The 21,993-nt window shown below is 61.5% G+C and overlaps 1 protein-coding gene across 1 annotated transcript in view; it reads right to left on the bottom strand.

Moving 5' to 3' along the window:
• Positions 1 to 5,243: 5,243 nt before the first annotated feature.
• The window catches only part of INTS1 (integrator complex subunit 1), a 29,828-nt gene continuing 13,078 nt past the window's right edge, over positions 5,244 to 21,993 (bottom strand). Inside the window, 29 exon segments of the mRNA XM_041750057.1 lie at positions 5,244 to 5,601; positions 5,753 to 5,862; positions 5,969 to 6,060; positions 6,350 to 6,420; positions 7,300 to 7,413; positions 7,835 to 7,947; positions 8,145 to 8,272; positions 8,907 to 9,099; positions 9,553 to 9,686; positions 10,872 to 10,995; positions 11,087 to 11,313; positions 11,408 to 11,495; positions 12,007 to 12,137; positions 12,830 to 12,953; positions 13,033 to 13,204; positions 13,566 to 13,706; positions 13,998 to 14,157; positions 14,698 to 14,952; positions 15,936 to 16,060; positions 16,293 to 16,391; positions 16,795 to 16,941; positions 17,644 to 17,805; positions 18,908 to 19,019; positions 19,102 to 19,269; positions 20,241 to 20,345; positions 20,429 to 20,608; positions 20,977 to 21,126; positions 21,266 to 21,445; positions 21,766 to 21,895. Coding sequence (XP_041605991.1) covers positions 5,486 to 5,601; positions 5,753 to 5,862; positions 5,969 to 6,060; positions 6,350 to 6,420; positions 7,300 to 7,413; positions 7,835 to 7,947; positions 8,145 to 8,272; positions 8,907 to 9,099; positions 9,553 to 9,686; positions 10,872 to 10,995; positions 11,087 to 11,313; positions 11,408 to 11,495; positions 12,007 to 12,137; positions 12,830 to 12,953; positions 13,033 to 13,204; positions 13,566 to 13,706; positions 13,998 to 14,157; positions 14,698 to 14,952; positions 15,936 to 16,060; positions 16,293 to 16,391; positions 16,795 to 16,941; positions 17,644 to 17,805; positions 18,908 to 19,019; positions 19,102 to 19,269; positions 20,241 to 20,345; positions 20,429 to 20,608; positions 20,977 to 21,126; positions 21,266 to 21,445; positions 21,766 to 21,895 — 4,051 coding nt within the window. The 3' untranslated portion in view covers positions 5,244 to 5,485.

Genomic DNA, 21,993 nt, shown 5'->3' with positions numbered 1-21,993 from the left:
TCATTTATAACGGGTTACAAAAACATTATAAAACATTTACCGCACATTTATAGATCATTTTCGGCTACCACGACGATGTGTTATAAATACATTATTAATCCTCCTCACGCCATTTATAGGAGCCCCTTGTAATGAGGCCTGGCCCGCCCAGCCCCTGGTAAACAGAGCATCCAGGGGCTGGTGGGGGTGGCCAGGCGGCAGGCCCAGGGCCCACGGAAGCCCAGCCCTGCCTCACGTGGCTGTGTGTCCTTGGCCAGATCATAGCACTTCTCTGTTCACAGAGCAGGTCATGCATGGAGCACTTCTTGCGTCAGGTGCCGCTCAAGGCCACGCTGAACTTTGGGCTGTACCTCCAGGCCATTTCACAGACGTGAACACAAGCTCTGGGAGGGGAATAATTTGCCCAAGGCCACAGCTGAACTGGTGTCAGAGTTGCAGCGGTCTGTGCCTTCAGGGTCCCCCATCCCAGGGCTGGAGGGGGGGTGGTCAGGTGAGGCTGACCCTGGCCTTAAGCAAGCAGGACTAGAGAGCTCCAGGGCGTGGGACTCAGAGTCAGGGTGAGGAGGACCCAAGGCCCATGCTGGCCTTCGACCTGGCGGCCCCTCAGCTCCTGCAGTCACGTCCTTTGCCATCCCAAACGCTCTCAGGCTGCAAGTCTGGCCTGTGGGCTCCTGGGATGCAGGCTGTAATGCTAGAGAGGGAGGAGACGGTCTGAGGGGTCTTTGGGATGCAGACACCCCCCGCCCCCACCAATACCCCAGCTCCAACTCTGCATCCCCAGGAGGTCTCCCAGGGAGATTGAGGCAGCAGCCATGGTGTGCAGAGCACATGGTGGTCACAGGGACCCTGGGCCCCGCAGCTGTTAATCTTGTGCTAACCCAGATCCTCCCTCTGCCTGTGGCCATGACCTTGGGGTGTGTGGCTCCTCCACCTGGAACAGTTGGGACCAAACCACTTGCCGGACAAGTGACCACCCAGCCCCACCCCTTGTTCCATCGAGCCCCACTGTCCCCCCCAGACCAGAAGGGCACAGAGAGCCAGAGCTGTGGGGTCACCACTCACACCCGACGACAGATAAGAGCCCTGTGCCTCCAATTGTGGGTTGATAAGCAGAGTCCTCACCTGAAAAACTGCTATTCACCCTTCAAGACCCCCTTGACATTCTACTTTCTCTAAGAACTCTTCCTGATTCCCCCTGGGCATAGGCCTCATGGGTCCCCTGGAGGCCCAGCCTGGGCCAGGCACTAGCACCAGGGTGTGGACTGGTGAGTGGGTCCTGGGGCGAGGGAACTGGATAGTCCTCCCAGAGCGTTTCCAGCAGGTCCCTCGTCTGGGGGGAGGGACAGCAGGCCCTGGGGAGGCCTCCAGCCACACCCTCCCCTCCAACACCTGAAATTACCCTACCTCGGCCTGGCTGGGCCTAACTGGGTCAAGTCCTTGGTTGCTCTAAGGAGACAAGGAGGAGGGTCCCAACCCAGAATCTAATCAGATCCACCCTGTGTGAGTCTGGGCCACTGTCTGGGCCTTGTCACCTTCATCTGAAAAATGGGGGCATCAGCCAGCCCTCCCAGGGTGAACGTGGGGCATGGGCCCTGGGGAGCCTGTGGGGAGATATCCAGGCCGGGCTTGCCTGTCTGTAGGGCGGGACCCATCCCTTCCCAGGACTGAAAATGAAACCAGGTGTTTGTCCTGAAGCTGCCAGGGGCAGCAGGTGCGCTGGTCACCATGGCAACACCTCCTCTGGCCCCACCCCTTCCCACCTGCTGAAGGGAGCCGAGCAACTAGCTGCCCTTGCAGTCGGCCTGGCCTTGGCATATCCTCCTCCCCGGGCCTCTTCTCTTACAGAGGAGGGGCCACAGTCTGGCGCTGTTCTACTTTGGAGCCCGAGTGGTCCAGGCCATGCTGGCCCCTGTAACGGGGAGCTCACCACCGGCCTTTGCTGATCCTAGAACAGATGGGCAGGGACCCATCCTCAGGGGTCCTGTTGATTGTCCCCTCCCCACAGCTGGACCTTGGGGCCACTGGGCATTGGGCCCACTAGCTCTGAGGAGGATGGCCACAGTGGGGGTGCTTGGGGGATCAGATAGGCGGAGGCCAAGATCATGGGTGGGCTTTGTGGCCTCTGATCCACCCACAACCTGTTGGCCCATGGTGGGACAGCACCACCTCTCTGACTTGCGCACCTCTGCTTTCACATTTCCCCGCCCCCACATCCCGCCCCCTGCAAATTCCATGTCGGGTATCCCAAGTCCGAGGCCTGCCTGCTGGAGATGGTGCAGCAAACCCAGCTCAAATCCCAGCTCGCCACTCACTGGGTGCCAGGCCCCCACGCCGCCTGTGTAGCTTGCACCATCCCCCAGGGGTCATGGAGAGGTGTGAGTGCCATGACCGTCTGTCTCATGGGTGCCCCCACCAGAGTCACCATCATGAGCCCTGGCCCCAAGCCACCTGGGGACCGGCCAACCGAAAATCCCCTGCCACTCCCCCCCCACCCCCCGCCATGTGTTTCATGTCACAAACTTGGCTCAAACAACCTTCATTTTCCTGGTGGGTAGTGAGTGCCGCCCCTTAATGATAGGGAATCTGAGGCCCAAAGACAGGATTCAGCTGCCCTAGGTCACATGCCCAGGATGGAAGCCAAGTCCAGGTCCCACCCACCACCATCCCGACATGCAAGGACCCCCTTCCCCACATCAGTCCAGCCTGGGTGGGCCTCAGAGCCAGGTGTGGAGCCCCTGTGGAACCCCCGGGTGTGAGGGCCAGGTAGGAACATCCAGGCCATAGTTCCCCCCACCCCCTGCTCCCAATCCAGGGTCCAGGGCTTCAGACTCTCAGAAACCAGACCTCATTCCCTCCCTCTGCTGCTTGGCACACCATGCCCCAGGCAAAGCCCTGTTGGAACAGTGACCCACCCCACAGCCGGGCCGCCACCCCCAGCCTAGCGTGCAACCATGGATGGCAAGAAAGCACCCAGCCCAGTGGTGCTGACCTGGCAGGGGAGAAGGGTGAGGATCCAGAAAGTCCTAACTGGGCTGAGCTCCTGGTACCTGCTGAGCCTGTGGGGCACAGACCCCATGCTCAGGCCTGGGCTGAGCAGACATGGGGAAGTCATGCACCCTGAGAGGTGAGGTGACACGGAGCAGGGGGCTCATCTGGCCCCCACATCCTCAGTCCCGTGTGCTCCTTCTCCCACAAAGCTGGGGTCTGTGGGGCATGCACACCCCCACCAGGCTCCTTCCCCCACACTCGGCATAGGCCAAGCCCCTGGGTAGCTGTGACGTCCATCCATCTCCCCATGTGAGGGGTGGCGCATCTGGTGTTCAGGGGCACAGACTCTGGCCCCGGGGGTCCCAGCATTTGCGTCTCAGCCATGTATCAACTGGAGACCCTGAGCCTGTTATTCCCTGTGCTTGTTTCCTGGGGCCTAACACAGAGACCATGTCATCAGGAGCTGATGCTCGGTAGGACCACTGGCACCGAGGTAACAGCCAGGGGCTCAGGAGCACCAGGACAGCTGGAGCCTGCACCCCTGCTTCAAACCCTGCTGTCCCTCCACACATCTCACACAAGTGCCCAGGTTCCTTGTGGTCCTGCTGGTGACCTCCACTACTGCCACTGCGGCCAATGTGACAGTGACCACCCTGCCCCACCCACACCCACGCAGAACGCCTTGGTCTTCACTGCGCTGAGCAGGGGAGGCGGCATCTTGGGGCTGTTGGGAGTTCCCATGTCCCCCACAGGGAAGCTGGGCCCCTGCCTCTGCCCTTTCCTGTTGGGTGGTTGATGAGCGTGCTAACGCTGCTTTTGTGTGAGGAAACCAGGAGGGGAGACCAGGCCAAGGTGAACAGGGGTCCAGACTGCGTCCAGCCCTGAGCTCCCTTGGGCCTTGACCTTAGGCCCTTACGCAAGTCAGGGAGCCTGCCTCTGCCTGCTGGGACCCTTTTCACAATGCCAGGGTCAGGGGCTCCCTGCACCAGCTCTGACAAGGAGTGTACTACCCACCTGCTGGGACCCTGGGGCCCTGGGTGAGGAGGTGCCACTGTGGGGCACTGTGTCTGTGACGTGATCCTAGCAGTCAAGCCAAAGCAGCACCCCAGGAGCTCCCCAGCTCAGGGTCTCAGGGCTGCAGTGGGTGGGGGCTGGGACTCTGCCTGCAGAGAGTGGGCGTCAGGCCACTGCCATGTGCCCTAGGCTAAGCACAGAGAGGCAGGTGGGATGAGGATCTGGACACCAGGGCCCGTCGTGGGGGCAGTACATGGAGGCTGACCTACCAGGACTTGGGGACCAGGGAGCAAGGGTGCCTGGGAAGGGACTTGGGAGAAGGAGTGGAGTGCTAGTCTACTTCACACTGAGAGGGGCACCACAACTGTCCCCATGCTGAGGCCAGGGCGGGGTGCAGGGGCCTCTGAAGCGAGGTGCAAGGGGCACGGGTCAGCCTGGCACACAGGCAACTGTCACCACGCCCCAGGCCCAGTCTTTCCCAGAGGCCCGGCTCAGCCTGGACCATCACGCAGGGCCAGCTGCTTTGGGCCAGTTTTTTAGCCACTGCGCCCCCTGGTGGCTCTGCTGAGCAGGAGGGGGCAGGGGAGCCTGGGGGGTGGGGGACAGTGGGGAGACCAGGGGTCCATTACCAGCCGAGCGGGTGCTGACGAAGAGCCAGTAGGAGGACAAGATAGGGTGACATCTGTGCTGCTGGGGGCATGGAGGGAGTGGGGGGCTCCCCTATCCCACCCCAGGTGAGACAAGTTAACGCTACCTTGGGCCTGGGGTTTCATGGGAGGGGCCGACTTGGTGGGGCACTGCCCTCCCCACTACCTCCAGGCCAAGTTCTCAGGCAGGGCACCTTCACCTTCACTGGTGTACACCTGCGCCCCCACACTCCTTCAGGGGTGCCCCAGCCCTCCAGTGGATGGGATCATCCGGGGCCCTCAGCCAGTGCTTGGGGGCAATTCAGCTGGCCCCCTGCATGACGCCCACAGCCAGGGGTCCTGGGCCTGTGGCCCCTTCTGGGGTCTATGGGAACCCTGAAGGCGGCTCCACAAGCCCCATCCAACACAGGTCCTCAGGGGCTGCCGCCTCCCTCTTCTCACACTGCCGGAGCGGGGAACCCAAGAGTGGGCCGAGTATGGACAGCAGGGAGCAGGGGCTGAGGGAGTGGGTCAGGCTAGTGCATGTGCTCCCCCTCCGGGGCCCAGCTCAACCCCCAGGTGCCTCGAGGGAGGTGAACACCAGGCAGCCAGCACTTGGAATTCAGAATGTTTCATTTAAAACCAGCTCCTTGTCACGGCTCTCTGAGACATCAGCGTCTGCTGGCGTTGGACCATGTCTCCGTCACTGTGCAGGCAGGGAGTCACCAGCTGTGGGCTCTGGGTGCTGCCCCTGCTCAGCCCTGTGGTGGCTGGGCACCCTCGCTGCCCCGGAGGAGACCAGCAGGTGACCAGCAGAGGGACCCAGGGCTGGCATGCAGTCAGGCTGCCACCCCGGCTCACATCACCGCCTCCATGTGCAGGATCCTCAGGGCCTCCGAGATCTGGACGCTGGTGTCCATCTGCCCGTACATGCCCACCAGAAAGGCCCGGTGCAGCAAGACGGCTGCATGCTCTATGGGAGAGACAGGACGGCACCCGTCCAGGCCCCAGTGAGCAGGCGACTCTCGGAAGTGGGGCGTCTGGGCCTCCCTGAGAGTCGGGCATCAGGGAGCAAAGGCGTCCAGGGGCAGTAGGCGCTCTGGGCAGAACAGGCCGGGGCTCACCTTGGCAAAGGAGGGTGTATTCGGGCAGGTTCCTGAGGGCCGTCTGCACCACCTCGAAGTCCCGACTGCCCAGGCAGCACATAAATGTGGGCAAGAAGTCCGCTGCAAAGCTGAGAAGGCACGCACTCAGGCAGGCCCCTTTCCCAGGCCCATGCCCTCAGGTGGCAGGGCCAGGCTAGAGCTGGCGCTCTGGGGTGGTAGGGACCTTGGGCTCACCTGGGGTTGTTCTGGATGGAGCGCAGGGCCAGGCCAAAGGCCAGACTTCGGCAGGGCTCCTCAGCAGAGCTCATCAGGCGCTGCAGGTTGGTCTGCAGGAGAAGGGGTGATACTGGGGCTCCTGTTGGGAGCTCAGCCCCCTGGCCCCCAGAACTCATGATAGGACTGCAGAGAGTTGTAGGGGACCCCACTCCCCACGCCCCCACCCCCTCAGGACCCGAAGTGGGAAGCACTGGCAGTCTGCAGATTCCAGCCCAGAGCAGGGGTAGGTTTCCTGGGAGCACCTGGCACAGGGCCAGGCTCAGACTTGCGCCCCATCTCCCCAGCATGGCGCACCTCCTACAGAAGACTGATGGGCTCCCATGGCCCCAGCTCACTCACCGAGAAAAAGCCCAGGATCTCAGGTCTCCGCCGAGACATCTCATCTATGTCACTCAGAACTTCCAACAGATCTGGGATGGGCAGAGGGGCACTTGAGGGCCATGCCACAGCTGCTGGACTCAGGGCTAGACCTGTGTCCCCAGGCAGCCTCAGGGCCACAGCCTGGTGTCCCAGGTGTGGCAGAGTGAGGGCACACAGGGACCCCTTGCCAGTCCCTGCACACATTCCAACAGAAGGACCCCACGTGCTCCAGGGGTGGTGTGGCCCATCAGAATGCTGGTAAGCCCAGGAGTCCCCCAGCACCTCAAGAGGAAAAGCAGCAGGAGTCATGCTGGCTTCCCAGTGACACCAGGTCAGCAAGCCAAACTGTAGGTGCTGGCTGACCGGGAAGCTCTCAGAGGTGCAGACCCGCCCAGACCCTCGTCTAGCAGGTCTGAGGAGGCCAGGAGTATGCCCTGGAACCACCCTGTTCAGCTGCCTGTCCCTGGCCACCTGGAGCCACTCCTGCCAGGTGGCACCTGGCTCCTCATCTTTGCATAGGGATGCCGACCCCCCAGATGCACACCCTTCTAGAGGGTTGCCAGCACCACCATGTGCCCAACGGCCCAAGTCCATGCAGCTGCCCTGCTCTCTGTTCTCGTGCACAGTGGCCCTCCCCTACCAGCCCATAGTCAGGCCTCCCATGTGTAGGTGCCCCTCGGCCCCAGGGGTCCCTGATCTTCCACTGTCTCCAGCCTGCTCCCCAGTGAGCCCGCCAGCAGAGTAGCCCCTTCCAGGAGCCTCTGTCTTCCCTAAGGCCCTCTCTGCTCCTCCCATGACCAGGCAGGGATGCTGCTGTCTTCTGGAGGGCCAGGCCCCTTATCAGACCGAGGATGTCACAGGGTTACAACGGGAGCCCACCACCCGCCATGGGACTGACTGGCCTGCTGGAGTCAGGCTCCCAAACTCACCCTCAACAGTCTGGCCCCGGGAAAGCCTCTTCATGTAGGGGGCCATTTCTGCTGCCGTCAGGGGAGTGAATAGGGAGACGCTGACCAGAGGCAGGGAGCCAGCTGAGCTCTCATCTGGAAGCCGGAATTGGTGCTGTCAGGCTGGGGACAGGGATGGCCCACCCTGGGAGCACCTATCTGCCCAGGGCCCAAGGGAAGGTCTGCCCTGGCAGCACTCGACACCTAGGCTCCAGAACCTGCCTGTGAGCAAGGGCCATCCTTGCCAAGCAGCCCCCGGAATCCCACATGACCCCAGGGCTGAGCACAATGCCCGGCATGCACGGGCACTTCCACAAACATGTGGGAACAGTGAGCGCTAGAACCTGCCTGGGAGACAGCACTTTCACTCTCTCACCCCACCAAGTGTGACCTCACACACACATAGCAGTGCCCTGCCCGGCTGCAGCTGGGACACACCACAGGGACACCAGGATGGTCCTGAGGGCTGCCAGACCTGAAGCCCCTTCTTGGTAGAACCTCCTTGGGCCACACTCACCCTCACCCTCCTCGTCTAGGCCCCGGTCGGCTCTGCCATCCCTACTGGGAAGGCTCAGCCCTGCAAGGAGAGACTTGAGCATCACCAGGTCGCTGCTGTCGAATGACAGGTCACTGGGGAGAACAGATTCTCCATGAGGAAGGTGCCACAGGTGAGAGGCAGACAGGGAGCCAGGTGGACGTGGGAGGAGGCTGGAAGCCCCGGGGAGCAGGATCGTAATGGTGCGGCACTTGACCAGAGCCCCTGCCACCTCTGGGTCCAGCGCTGCAGACGCCCTGCCCCCTCCACATAGACACAGACACACACTCACTGCAGCGCATCCGCATGTTTCTGCAGGAAGGAGACGGCCGCCGGGGCATTGCAGGTCACATACTTGTGGGTGAAGTGCACGAACTTGTGGATGAAGGGCGCCAGGTGGCGGGAAGACTTCCTGTAACTCTGCAAAGCACAAGCCGTGCATTCACAGCCAGAGCGCTGCCTGCCCTGCTCACCCCACTTGCCTGGGAGGTCTCAGGACGGACCCGCAGATACCAGCAATGCCACCACGGTGTGCTGGCTGCGGGTACTATCTTAAGGGTCCCCAAAATGGCCTTGCCATTTGTGAGCCCCCAGGGCAGCCAGGCAGATGCCTAACTGGAACAAGCAGAGCATAACAGGAGATGGGTGACAGACCCCACAAAGGCACCGTGGCCGCAGAGAAGGCAGCACTCAGCCCCAGCTGTGGCTTGCAGCAGCCGCCTAAAGAACATGGGCTTTCCCCAGGCACACAACAGGCAGGGAGCTGGGCCTCAGGTGGGCAGCAGAAGCCACTGGAGAGGTGGTCTGGCCAGCCTCGTGACACAGGTGCCCTGGGAACCCTGAGGAGCCCATGTTAGCCTCAGGCAGAGGGCAACAAACCTGGCAGCCCAGGTCAGAAAGGTCAAGCTGGGCCAGGGCCGAGGGAGCAGAAGGGGGCCAAGGGTGGTGGGGGCTACAGGAGGGCACAGTGGGCAGAGGAGTGACACGGGCACACGGGCCCAGGAGGGGCCCCACTGCCCAGGGTGGGCTGTCTGAAAGGCAGAGGCCCACGCACCAACAGCAGGCGGACGAAGGAGCGCAGACAGTCCCACAGCGCCCCCTGGTGCTCGTTCTGGAACACCTGAGGCTGCAGCAGCTCCAGGACCCCCAGCACATGCAGGAAGAAGGTCAGGTGGTTCTGCTGGCGGAACTCCTGGAAGTTGAGGTGGGTGCGGCCGTGAAGGAGCGCGGCGATCATGGGCAGGTGCCTGGGGATAACCAAGAGTGCTCAGGGGTCGGCTCCCCCAAAAATCCAACACTCCGGCCCGACCCCACAGGAAACCCACTCTCTGGAGCACAAGAGGCAGAGCGGCCCACCCTGGCTTGCCCACACAGCCTGGGGCTCACGGACATGCCCAGCTCCAACAAGCTGCAGGGCACAGCCTGAGGGGCCGGGTACTGGGCATCCTGCCCACCCCACCTGGCTCCACATCTGTGAGGTGGTGTTTCTCCTGACCCACCTCCAGGGAGAGCCCTGGGCCTGGCTCCGGCTCAGTCAGGAAGAACCCAACAGTCATACCTGTGCCGCATGGGCTGTCCCTGTCCTATGTTCTGCACAGCAGCTTTTAGACGCAGAACCTGCTCTTCAAGGAGCACCCGAGCACAGCCAGGATGTGAAGAGCCACCAGAGGGCCTGCTGAAGTGCAGCAGGGCACCGGTACCTGAGCAGCAGGATGGGGTGGGCCACAGCCAACTTCCGGCAGGCCATGTTAGCATCGGCCACTCTGTTCTCTGATGACCGGGAGTCACTGGTGTCCGCAAGGAGGGTGATGAAGCGGTGGATGAGGCCGTCCAGCTGAGGAGATGGGGGCGGTGAGGACTGGGGGCCACCTATAGCCCTGGCGTCTCATCTGTCTGCCCTACCCAGGGCCCAAGTCCACCTTGGAAGGGCCTGTGATGCGGCTCACTGGGGGTGGAGAGCCCCAGGTTCCCCAAGGACCTGGAATGGCCGCACAGTGACCAGAGAAAGCTGTCCCTCTTATCCCCCCCAACTCCTGTGCTTTTGGGTGCCTGTCCAACAGGCCAAAGCCAAAGCCTCCAGAAAGCCTCACACATGGTATTCAAAGTTCACCCCTGCACAAAATAAATGCTCTCACTCGATGCCAAGGTACTGTGTTGATGGACATGTGAAACTGACATGGTGTATGAAGCATGACCTCAACTGTACAAAACAATATGTATAAAAAAACAGAAGGAAACGTCATAAAAAACCAACTTCCCTGCATTGTACTAAAAATGTCACAAGTCCTACTCGAAGCTAAACCACGGAGGTGGGTGCGGAAGGCCTGTCAGACTTGCACACCACCTCCGTATCCTCCCCAAAGCAGCGCCAGCAGATGACACACAGATCTGCACGAGCGCAAGGCTGTGCAGTCTGACGGTGCCAGTGTCTGCCGGCAGGGGTACAGGAAGCAAGCTGGTGTGACGCCCTGCAGCACTGCTGGGTCTTGGGACCATGCTGAGCCAAAGATGGCCAGTGAGAAGCATGTGTGGCGACTCCCCAGAGAGAATTCTCCAAGAAGCCCAAACTCTGAGGCAAGGGCAAGGGAGTGCAGGGAGAGGGTGCCAGGGGCACAGGGACGCTCTGGGCAGTCAGCACATGCAGCTGCCACCACTCCCCATGCCAGCTCCAGGCAGCAGGCTGTGTGTCTACAGTGCCTTATAAAGGAGAAATGGGGTGCGGGCGGAAAGCTCCTCTGCTCTGCTCCACAGCCTGAGGAGCTGCTTTAAGGAGAGAAGACTGCCTCTGGGCCCTCCAGGAGGCGCCACAGGCGAGAGGGGTGAGGGGCGCTCTGAGGTGCCCCTGAAAACGGGCCGCCCAGATGCACCAGCACCACTCATATGTCCTCCTTTGTTCTTAAATCTGAGGAACTGTGTCTCTCGGCTACCTGGTTTGGGTTTCTGCACCCGCCCCAGGAGAGAACAGGGGTCAGAAGCGGTCCCGACCACCCCCTCATCAGGCCGCCCACCCTCTGCTCACCTTGCAGGTGCTGCTCCCAGTGGCACCTCCACTGTGCAGCAGGGCTTCAGGCAGCGGCACCCGCAGCTCCGGCCACTGCAGGTAGAGCTGCACCAGCAGGTCCCGGCAGCGCCTGCCCAGCACACTGCAAGACATGGGGGGTGGGGCTGCTGGGGGGGTGGGGCTGCTGGGGGGACAGGGGGTGGGGGGAACGGGCAAGGGGTGGGCGCCCTCACCTGTCGCCCCACTGCTGGAGGCAGCTCGTCAGGTGCACAGTCACCTTCCTAACGCTCTCGTCATGTCCACGGCAGCAGCTGAGCAGCAAGGGCAGCCGGGCCTGGAGGAGGCTGCAGGCAGCAGCGTCCCCGTCCTGGCTCTTGGCCTCTGCCTCTGCCAGGATCAGCTCCACCAGGCCGATGAGCTCTGCCGCTTGGACCCGCAGCACCAGCTCCTCCCTCCGCTTCTGCAACCAGCCCCACCAGTCAGCACCAAGACAGACGGGACAGGCTTGCACACGCCTCACCCCACCCTGCAGGGCGGTGTGCCCCAAGACCTGCCTGAGGGGTGCGCTGGTCCCTTCCCTGCCAGATCCGTGGAACGTGGATGCATGCCCAGAGGAAGTCCAGAGAGGCTGAAGGGTCAAACCTGTAAAGACATGGGAGCTTTGTCTCAGTTTCCAGGCAAAAGATAAATATTAGATGCAGGAGAAAACAAAAGGTAGGACAGGCCCTGGTGCTGGAAAGTTTAGGCTGCAAGCACCACTTTCTCATACACTCTCTAGGTATGTGCCCAGGTCAGCTGTTCAAGGATATGGGCCACCCTGCCCCATCTGACCTCTCCATACCTCACATCAGCAAAACGAACATCGGTTCTGCCCACCCTCTAGGCCTGCTGGACCCACAGCACACAGCATGGACAGCAACCATGGAGACTATCCGAGGAGTGCACATTTCACCTGCTGACCATCTGGTGGTCACCCAGAGCAGCGACACTTGGACCAGGTGGACTCTGTACCCCCAGGGTGGTAACACCTGCTGCAGGGCCCCCTCTCAGGGTAGTAGTGTGCGGTGGGCTGGATCAGATAACTAGAGGGCCCCTTGATGTGGCCACCATACCACCTGGCCTGCCAGAGAGGGATGTGGATCAGGGTGTTCACCTCTGCTCCCGGTTCTTGCCCAGCAGGATGCGGATACACTGGTGCAATGTGGACCAGCTGGACTGATGAGTCAGAAGGGCCAGCAGGTAGGGTCGGAAGGATGGCACCTGGGGGCCTGGATGACCTTTGCCCTGCGGAGGAAGGGCATGAGATATGGTCCCTGCTGGGCAGACTGGCTGCCTGGCCTCGAGCAGTTAGAAAGGAGAGGAAGAGGGCTGTTTCCAGAACAACCTGGAGCTCCTGCCTCAGAGCAAGTCTGGCAGCCCTGAACCACATGGGGCCCTGCTGGGGCATGCTACAGATACAGCATGTGCTGACCCAAACCAGCACCTCAGAGACAGCAAGTACACACAAATGAAGAAATGAGAAACACCCAAATCCCCAACTCCTGCTCCCAGGACCCCCAGAGTCTTATCCAAAGGTCACAGACTGGAAGTACATCGGGGGACTTGGGGACACAGGAGGGTGATCAGAGCTCTCTGAGATGCCCAGATCCTCCCCACAGGCTTCTCGGGGGACCCATTCCTAGCGAGGTACTGAGCTCCACTTTCTGCTTGGCTCACCACAGGACCTCCCATCCTTGCAGGAGGCTCAGGGCCACAAAGCATTGGTCCCCCTCCTACCCGCCTGCCTTAGCAAGTAGATCTGGCCACTGCAATAACTGGTCACAGGGGACAGGGCACACCCATCCTGGCCAGTGAGAGGCCCGGGCTTCTGCTGGAACCAGTGGAAAGAGTCCACATGGAGGCTGTCCTGGGAGCCCCGTACCCAGCATGCCCAAGCTAGCATAGGCCATCAGCCCTCAGAGCAGAGCACAGCCCACCTCGTTCCGGGAGAACAGCAGCCTCTGCTGCAGGTCAGGGCAACTGCTGATCACCTCAGGGTCCAGCATCTCCAGCCAGTCGACCAGGAGCCCTGAGCAGGGTCCCAGCTGGACAGCCTCTGAACTGAAGGGAAAGTGGGGAGAGGGCTCAGAAACAACCAGTCAGGGCCACCCACAGATCGGCCATCACCCTGCCAGCTCACCTGCTGCCATCAGCTTCTGGCTCCCCTGGGACTGGGGGCTCCTTGTCTTGCAACAGCAGGGAGCTCACCACTGCCACAGGCCTCAAGGTCGGTGACATGGGGGCAGGGGCCAAGAGTGCAGCCAGCAGTTCCTCCAGGTGAGGCGACCCCACCTCAATCAGACCCCGGAGGACTGTAGGGAAAATGGAAAGCATGTACTGTGTCACTCCAGCCAGGGTGTCCACAGGCCAGTGAGGCCCTGCATGCCTAGGCTGGGGTGGCCCATGGTGAGCAGTGGCTCTGGGCTCTTGCCCCAGGAAAAAGGTTCAAGAGAGATTACGGGTCTGAGTCCATCATGGGGGCGGGGGCAGGGGGGTTCCCCACATGCACAAAATCCCAACAGCAGAGCCCAAGCCAGGGCTACTTTGCTGGACATGGGGCCTTCCTGGCAGACTGCCACTCCTCTCCACAGCCCTCATTTTGGGGGCATCCAGGAGGGAACCTCTGCACCAGGCAGCCAAACTGGGGAGCCTCAGTTCCTAGCCCTGAGGTACCTTTGCCGACGAGCTCAGGCTCCACACCACACTTCTCTCCTGACTTGAGGGTGGTGACTACAGCCCGGACAGTGGAGCTGACCACCTCCAAGTCCCCTCGGAATGCCAGGGCCTCAGCCAGACGCAGGAGCCCACTCCGTGCTGCAAGGAAGCACATATGTGACCCAGGGTACAGGCCTCTGCCCCTGTGACCTGCTCTGCCCAGGAAGACCCTAGGTCTCACATGCACTTCCCGCTAGGGATCCTACTTTGCTCCCCAAAGCCCTAGCTTTCCAACCCCTCAGCCACGTCCACATTGATGTCCATCTGGGGCCCACAGAGCACCAGGGCTAATACCCCTGCACTAAGGAGGCCATCGGCCCCTCTCCCCTAGCCCCAGGGGAGTGGCCGCAAGCCTGAGGCCCCACCCCCCAGAAACCTGCCAGCATTCACCATCGCTGATCCTGCGGCGTGCTGAGTACTGGGCAGCAAACAGCTTGAGCTGGGCCTGCAGGGGCCCCCCTTCCCCAGCGGAGCCGTCTAGCCACTGCAGTGTCTGCATGAGCACTTTGAGGAAGAGCGATGAAAAGCCGGTATCTTGGGGCACACAGCGCTGTGGGGACAACCCGCAGCTCAGAACTGGCACAAGAGCCAGGGCAAGGCCAGAACAGAGTCTCTGGCCATCATGCTGCCCCTGATGCGCCAGGGCCTCAGACAGACCCTTTCAAACTCCAGAGCTGGTGAGATATCCTATTGTTTGAGACTCACCTTCTCACAGCTCAGGAAGAAAAATGAGACGCCCCACCATACACATGCACGTGTACAAACACTAATACGTTCACGTGTACGTGCACGCGGAATAACACACAGTACCAGACTACGAAATCCAGGGCACAGGCACAGACTGGGAACTACCCCCACTACCTCCTTCTCCTTACTGGAAACATTCCATAAACAGAGGTAGGTGTTCCGTACCCAGCTATGTAGAAGCCTATGTCCTCTGTCCATTGAGAAACCAAGGATCAAGGCCCACAGAGGGACACAGCTAGGACACTCAGCTGGGCAGAGCCTGGGATGCAAGGTGCTGGAACTCACGCAGTGGCCCTCCTGCGTGGCTCCCCACAGCCCAGAACTTTGCTGCAGACACACTCACCTGGTACTGGCAGAGCTGGCGCATCAGAGGACAGGCAAGGAAGTGGCTCCGGTGCATGGACATCACCAGGGCTCCGCTATGCGGGGAGTTGAGCAGGGTAGCAATGGCCTGCAGGAGTCGCACTGTGACACCTGACACCTCAGGGCTCCCCTGACGGACTCGTGCCAGCTCCTGGCCCAAGGCCTGCTGCAGCGCAAGAGCAGCAGGGCGGGCACTAGAGCTCTGCCACCGTGGGCCTGGGCTCAGCGGGAAGATCTGGTGCAGAAAAAGGAGCAGCATCAGGAAGGCAGGCTCAGCAGAGGTGCGACTGCTGTGCCCTGCACCTGTGCCACAACTGCTAATGCCCTGTTGGCCGGACTGTGCCAGGTGCTGCCAGCAGCGGTCCCTACTGGATGCTCTAAGGAAGCACCCAGGGTGGGCGCCCAGGACTCCTGACGGGGGCCTGCATGGGGCCATGCAGCTTAGGCTGAAACTGCAGGCTAGCCCACCGCCCTGCAAACACTGGTCGCCCCAGTTACAGAACGGAGCACCAAACCCAGAGGGTGTGAGTGGGCCGTAGCATCCCAAGCACGGGCCTGGGAGTCCAGGGAAATCCAGTCAAGACAGAGTGTGTGTGCAAGCGTGTGAGCAAGAAAAGACACAAGCACTCAACAGTGAACGTCGCCGTGTGAGTAGATGAGCACCCACACGGGGACTCCAGGCTGCACATGTGTGTCCACAAGAGGTGCGGGGTCAGGAAGCGGGGCGGCAGTGGCTAGGGGGAGAATGCTAGGGAGTTTCTGTGCAACTCTCCTAAGTGCACAGAAACGACAGCTACGCAACTCTGGACAGGCTGAAAGTCAGGGACCCTCCGCTTTAGAAGGCACACTGTATGGGGTATAAACGAAGCATGTTATCATCAGAGTAGGTCGGCCCTCAGGACTCCACATGCGGCCGAGGGCTCATGCCAACTGAGCCAGTCCTGCAGAGACCTGCTGCCTCCAGGCACCACCCTCAAAGCAGAACACACCTGACGACCCAAGTGGGGTGGGAGGCATGGTAACCAGCCACTTTCCCCAGTGAGGGCGCTGAGGCAGGAGGGAGGGAAGGGGCTGGTCCAGGGTCGCCCAGCTCTGACTAGGACAACAGGCTCCAGCGTGTCCCCCATGGATGTGGAGTTGTAGGATGAAGCCCCTCCCTCCCTGAGCCTGGGGGCACCCCACCTCTGGAGAGACTGTCCCAGGCAGCAGCGGCGGTACCTGCAGGAGCATGCCGGCCAGGTCATCCTCAGGGGCGAGCACTCGCACCTGGGTCACAGCCCGGGTCCGTCCCTGGCCCGAAGGCTGCTCCGGACTGCTCTTGGATTTTGGCGCCTCTGTGCTGTCTGCAGAGAAAGAGGAAGAGGCTTCAGGTGGTGACCCTTCATGGTTGGCTTAGAGCAGGAGCTTGGAACCCCCCAAGCACGCTAGCCACACTCAGGCCCGCTGAGGGCCACAAGAAGCAGGGCCTTTACATTGGGAAGTCGGACCCCGGCAGCTGACAAGTGTGTGCTCTGGGTCTGGGGAGGCCCTATGTTGCCGTGGGCTGAGCTGAGAGGCAGGGGGACAGGCTGGTACCTCGTCGTGGTGGTAGGGATGCTGTGAGTAGGGAATGGAAGGTCTGGCCTCCGGATGCTCCTCTCTCGTGCTGAACTTCAACCAGGTGAGCCATGTAATCTGTGGGCCAGCAGCCAGTAGTTAAAACACCTGAATCTAGGAGAGCGAGTGTCCCCCCATTCCATAGAAATCTGCTCTGGGAATACCATCCCTGCTCCCCAAACACCCCAGCTCATGGTTTCACAACCTGAGCTACAGGATCTTTCAGCAAAGGACCTGGTAGCCTTGAGTGCACCCCTGCAGCTCCTCCATCCACAAACCCCAGAGCACTTACAGACACCTGGGATGCCCGGGGTGTGCTGGGACACAGCAGCCCGGCTTCTCCTGAGTGCTCCAGGCTTGACTTCCTGCCAAGAGTGCCTGCCCTAAGTGCCCTCTGCCCCCAGACCATCCCTGTCACTCATGCAGGGCCCAAGGCGCTCGGTCAAAGAATGCAGCAGACATGTGGATCCCTGACTCTTACTCTTGTCCATGATGTTCTGCTCCAGGGTCTGGGGGTCATGAGCCACTGCCTGGTCCAGGTACTGGAGGAGTTTGCTCATGCTGGACACGGGGATGCCGAAGGACTGCACGAAGAGCAGCAGCTGCTGGGGCTCCAGGTCCTGTAGGGCTGAGGGTGACACTTGCTTGGTGACCCCTCGCTCAGTGTCCCTGGGCCCCAGGGAAGACTCCCTGCCCCAGAAGGCTCACAGCTCACTGCTTGGCTCATAAGCTGGCTCCCCCACTCCGCCCCCTGAAGCCATGTGCAAGCCCTGTGGCTCCTTCTTTCTTGCCCCTGAGCTCCCCTAGAAATGTCACTGGCTCCCTGTGACTTAAAAGGAATACAGGCTCCTTAGAGTGTGTTCTCCCTTTGCTTCCCAAACTAGGCCCACTGTGTACCAAACTGCTTCCCAGGCTGTCTTCCCCTGGCCAGGTGCTACTCACCTGCACTGGCCGCTGCAGGAACAGTGTTCCTCCTCAAACAGGCCACCCCCCTCCCACTCCATCCCCCAGAACCAGTGCAGAGGACCCAGCCCTTACGTCTCCCCTCAAAACTCCCAGGACACTTTCTCTCTGGCCTCTGGCACTGCTCACTCCCATGGGGCCCCTTGGCCTCCCTGCCAGACAATGAGGGGCTGGTGCTCGGGGCCAGGGCAGCATGGTGCTCACTACAAAGCCCAGCACAGTGCCATGCCTCCCGAGACCCCCATGAGCACCTGCTGCATAACGAACGCCCCAGCGCCTATATGGCTACCAAGCTATCCCCTCCAACATGTGATAATGGGAATGCCCAGGCGTATACAAGAGGTGTGAGGCCAGCCCACCCCCGTACCAGCGTCTACCAGGCGAGGGACCTCTGAGCGGATCATGCGCAGCTTCAGCCAATCGGGCAGCAGCAGGGCCTCCTCGGACGTGTCCACCAGGAAGGCTGTGGGCAGAGGCTGCTTCTCCGGGAACCAGATATCTAGCAGAGCCTGGAACTCGCCATCACCAGCTTCGGGGAGACAAGGTGGTAAGCAGCAGGATAGCTCAACAAGGCCGTCCTAACCTCTGAGGTTAGGGAGCTCCCCCCCTCCCCCGCCCCCGAGGGAGTGAAGGCTGAGGCTGGAAGAGCCACATTTCCTTGCCGTGTAAGAGGGAATGGAGGCTTCACAGGACCAGGAGAGGTGGCCTGCTTTTGCTGCCAGGGGCTCTGTGTGGCTTGTGTATCTAACCCCACAATCTCTGCACCCCCATTCCAGCTGAGGGCATGCAGGTCCTAAAGCCGGCCAGTCCACCTTGAGAGATTTTTTGTGACAGTCTAGCATTCCCCGCCAGCACTTTCCCACCCCACTGCTCAGTTGAGCCAGCTCCCTTCTGCTCCCCACTCCCCAAGGCTGACATCAGGCCAGCCTCCACTCATTGCACAGGGCTCATGAACTCCTGTCCTGAGGGGCCACCTTCCAAGCAGAGCCCACACGGCACCAATCCCAGTAAGAGGCCCTGTCCCTGCCCTGCCTTCCCCTCCCAGACACAAGCACATGGCAGACCAGGTCACGGCAGCTGGCCAGGAAGGGGTGGAGGGAAGGCTGCCAGGCTGAAGAGAGCTCAGCCACCCAGAGGGATATGGATAGTCCACAGCCAGCGAGGGGAGGGCCTGTGCAGAGGAGCTGGAGCTCACAGCTCTGGGGCTCGGTGACAGCTCAACAGGCAGCCCTGTGTCTATACTTCCACTTCCAGAAACCAAGAGTTTCATCAATGGGCTAGGAGCACCTGGAGACGCAGACATGGCAAAGTGGCCTCCCAATGACACAACACCACGGGCTGGGGTGGCGAAGAGGCACCAGAGATCACAGACTTGTTAATCCATGGAGCTTTGCAGCCCCTGAGAGCTATCCTGCCACACAGAGGATCCAGGGTGCTTTCCGCCAAACTCTCTAAGACAGGTAGACAAAGGATCCCATCTCCTCCTTACGGGGACCTGCCCAAAGCCGCAAGCAAATGCAGGCATTCTACCTGCTGTGCACCCCTACCTGGCGGGGCTGGAGCTCACAGCATGAAGAAGCCTGTTGGCACAGACCCAGGAGCTGCCCCTGACACACCGGCAGGTCACTCACCTCGGGGTGGCCCCAGTGTCAGGAGGATGACCATGGCATGGACCACCAGTATGTGCATGGTGGCCGTCTCCCCACTGGTCCAGCGGAGGAAGACCTGGTCCTGGGACTCCGACTGCAGGAGGAAGAGGAGGGTGGCTGGGCTGTGGCAGGATGCTGGGGGCTCTACCCGGGGAGCACTCGCCCACCAGCCTTACCCAGCTGTACACCTCCTCCCCTTCCTTGCTCTTGCGCATGCGCCTCACATAGCGGGAGAAGATGGAGAGCAAGGCGACGAGCACGGCATCCGACTCAGCACTGCAGGAGCGCTTCGAGAAGAGGTGAGACATGATGGTGGACCGCTCCACGACCAGCCGGGCCACATCCTGGGGGCAGCAAGCAGGGCCATCAGAGGGCCTCCCCCGCCAGCCTCGTCATCTTGTCTCCACGAAGCTGACAGCCAGCAGTGGCCCACCTCAAGGCCGCATCATGGGAGCTTGTGCAGCCATAGCCAGGGTCACCGAGACCCAGTGGCATGTGATAGGTGCACCGACAGGAACGGCTGTCATAACCCACCCTGCTAGCAGAGGGGAGCATGTGCCGGCAAGGAGGGAACGCTGACCCCAGCCCGTGACCAACAGGAGCACACGCTTCTCAAGACCCATAGACAAAAGCCAACAGCCAGACACAGTCGTGCCTGGCACACAGGCCAGGAGCTGTCCCATGCTGCCCATCGGAGCCAACTCGGGCCAGGGCATCAAGGCCTGGGCTGCTGTTCCCACCTGGCCCCTCAGCGAGAAGCACACACTTGGAAAAGACCCCATGTCCAGGGACCCACATCCATTCAGCCCATAGAGCCCCGGACCCACAGGACCCACATGAGGTCAGAGCCAGTGTCAGCAGACAGGACAGCTAGGTCACAAGAGAGCCAACCAGAACAACAGGGAAAGAGGAAACAGGCCACCCCCCTCACTGTGTAAGACCTGCCAGAACACACCCGGCTTGGCCAGGCACCCCATCTTATCCTCCCTGAGCCAGCGTGCCCATGGGTGCCCCAACCCCTGTCACAGCCCAAGTACCACCGCCCTCGGGGCAAAGAACGTGACAGAGCTGGCCAGGCCTTGCTAACCACAGCAGCTACACTGGCCCCAAGCACACCCAGACCCTGGCTCCCCCGATACTTGCTCTGGGCAGAAACCACGAGGAAGCAAGCACGGCACTTGCAGAGGGTTGCACTGCTGGCCCTGCTCAGCTCCTGCTCAGCCTGGGGCTGCCACCTCCGCAGCAGGGCCGGATGGCTCTGCTGTACCCCCCACGACCTCTGTCCCGGTGCAGGTCACCATCCCCATGCCCTCACCAGTGCCAAGTCACTGTGCTGGCCCTGCTCCTCCACGGGTGTATGCTGGGACAGGTAGACCAAGTAGGCGCTGATGGTCTGCGGGTCGGTCTCCATGTGAATGGCCTGGGGACGAAGGGCCGCATGAGCTCCATCTACAGGCCCATGTCCCCTGCCCCCATGCCGTCAGCAGCACCCTGCACCCCTACCTGCTGCAGTGCCAGGGCAGTGGTGGGCCTGACGCTGTCAAACAAAGGCAGCCGGGGCAGGTCGCGCAGCAGCCACTGGTAGCCCCGTAGCGCCTCAGGGTCCCCAGGGTCCTCCTCCATCGGGGGCTCCTTCTCCTCCCCATCCCGCGGACTGCCCTCCGAGAGCACCAGGGATAGGCCCTGTGGGCAGATGGGCATGTTCTCTCAAAGCCCCAGGAAGATGGGGGCTGCCTGGCCAACAAGCATGCTGCGTCCTGCCATAGATGCTTGAACTGACACAACCAGGAAGCCGCTTGAGACAGCTCCATTAGAAAGTCGCCCAGCATCTCACTAGACAGGGCAAGATGGCTTACAAGGTCACTGAGTCCCTCTCGGGGCCTTCCCACAGCACCTGGGGAGGGACAATGGGCAGGCAAGAAGGGGTCTGGCTCTCCCAGACATCACCCCAGCCACCACTTCAGCACCCGGTAGAATAAAAGCTTGAAAAAGGTATAAGACAGAAACTCGGGCCGGGAGGCAGAGGTGTGGGGGGCGCGAAGGGGCCTCACCTTCATGGCCAGCACCCTGGAGGCCACCTGGGAGGAGCCGAGGCGCCGCAGAAAGTAGTCCAGCACTTCACATGTGGTCTGCTCATCAGCCTTGGGGCCTAGCAGCAGGTCCTGCAGGCGGCCCAGCAGCTGCCGCTGCTTCTGCTGCCTCTGCAGGGGCGAAGGAGACCCCTGGGTGGGCCAAGGGGCCGTGGGAGGGATGCAGCACCCCAGGGGGAGGAGGGCAGGTACTGCAGGGGAGACATACTACCCTGCGGGGGGGAGCCCAGAGAGGTGGGAGGGCACCAACCTGCCTCTTCTTGGCTTTCTGCTCTTTGCTCTCACCCTCCTCCTCCTCCTCCCCAGAGGTGGCATCGTCCGCCGCGTCGTGCAGCAGGAACTCACACAGGCACTGCACAGGCAGCACGTCCAGCGAACCCTCGCTGGACTGCACCAGGTCGGCCAGCCAGGGCATGGACTGCGAGGAGGCCTGGGCCAGGTGATGCAGACACTCAGCCCCTCCCAGCATGAATCTGCCGAGTCCCCTGCCGCAACCCACCTGCCTGCCACCCCAAGCTCCCGCAGCAACAGGTCATGGCCACACTTGCATGCTGGCAGTCACCTACAGCCAAGGAGCCAAGGAGCGGCCCTGTGTCCCAGAGTGCCCTCTTCTGGTTACATACGGTCTCAATGCGAGAGACTGATGATGTCTCTGCAGGGTTCCTCCTGCCCCACCTCCCCACCTCCTGCTGATGCCTCTGCCAGCCCACCCCCACCCCACCATACCCACCGAAGCTGCGGGGAACTCGCCTGCCTCTGGATGATGTTGAGGAGAAAGTCTGGGTTTCGGCTCCGGCACAGCAGGTGCCCGAGACGCAGGGATTGGTTTAGACTTTTCACTTGGTCCAGAATGTGGGGGGGAGGCCTCCGAGGCGGTCCTCTGAAGGTCCCAGATGACATGAGTGTATTAGGAAGCTGTGTGTGCACAGTGTCCCCAAGCAACAGCAGCAGGTGAGGGCAGGAGGACCGCCTGTGTCC

The sequence above is a fragment of the Vulpes lagopus genome, chromosome 3, assembly GCF_018345385.1.
Source record: "Vulpes lagopus strain Blue_001 chromosome 3, ASM1834538v1, whole genome shotgun sequence".
NCBI classification, from domain to species: Eukaryota; Metazoa; Chordata; class Mammalia; order Carnivora; family Canidae; genus Vulpes; species Vulpes lagopus.
This window is presented reverse-complemented; position numbering and strand designations above follow the sequence as displayed.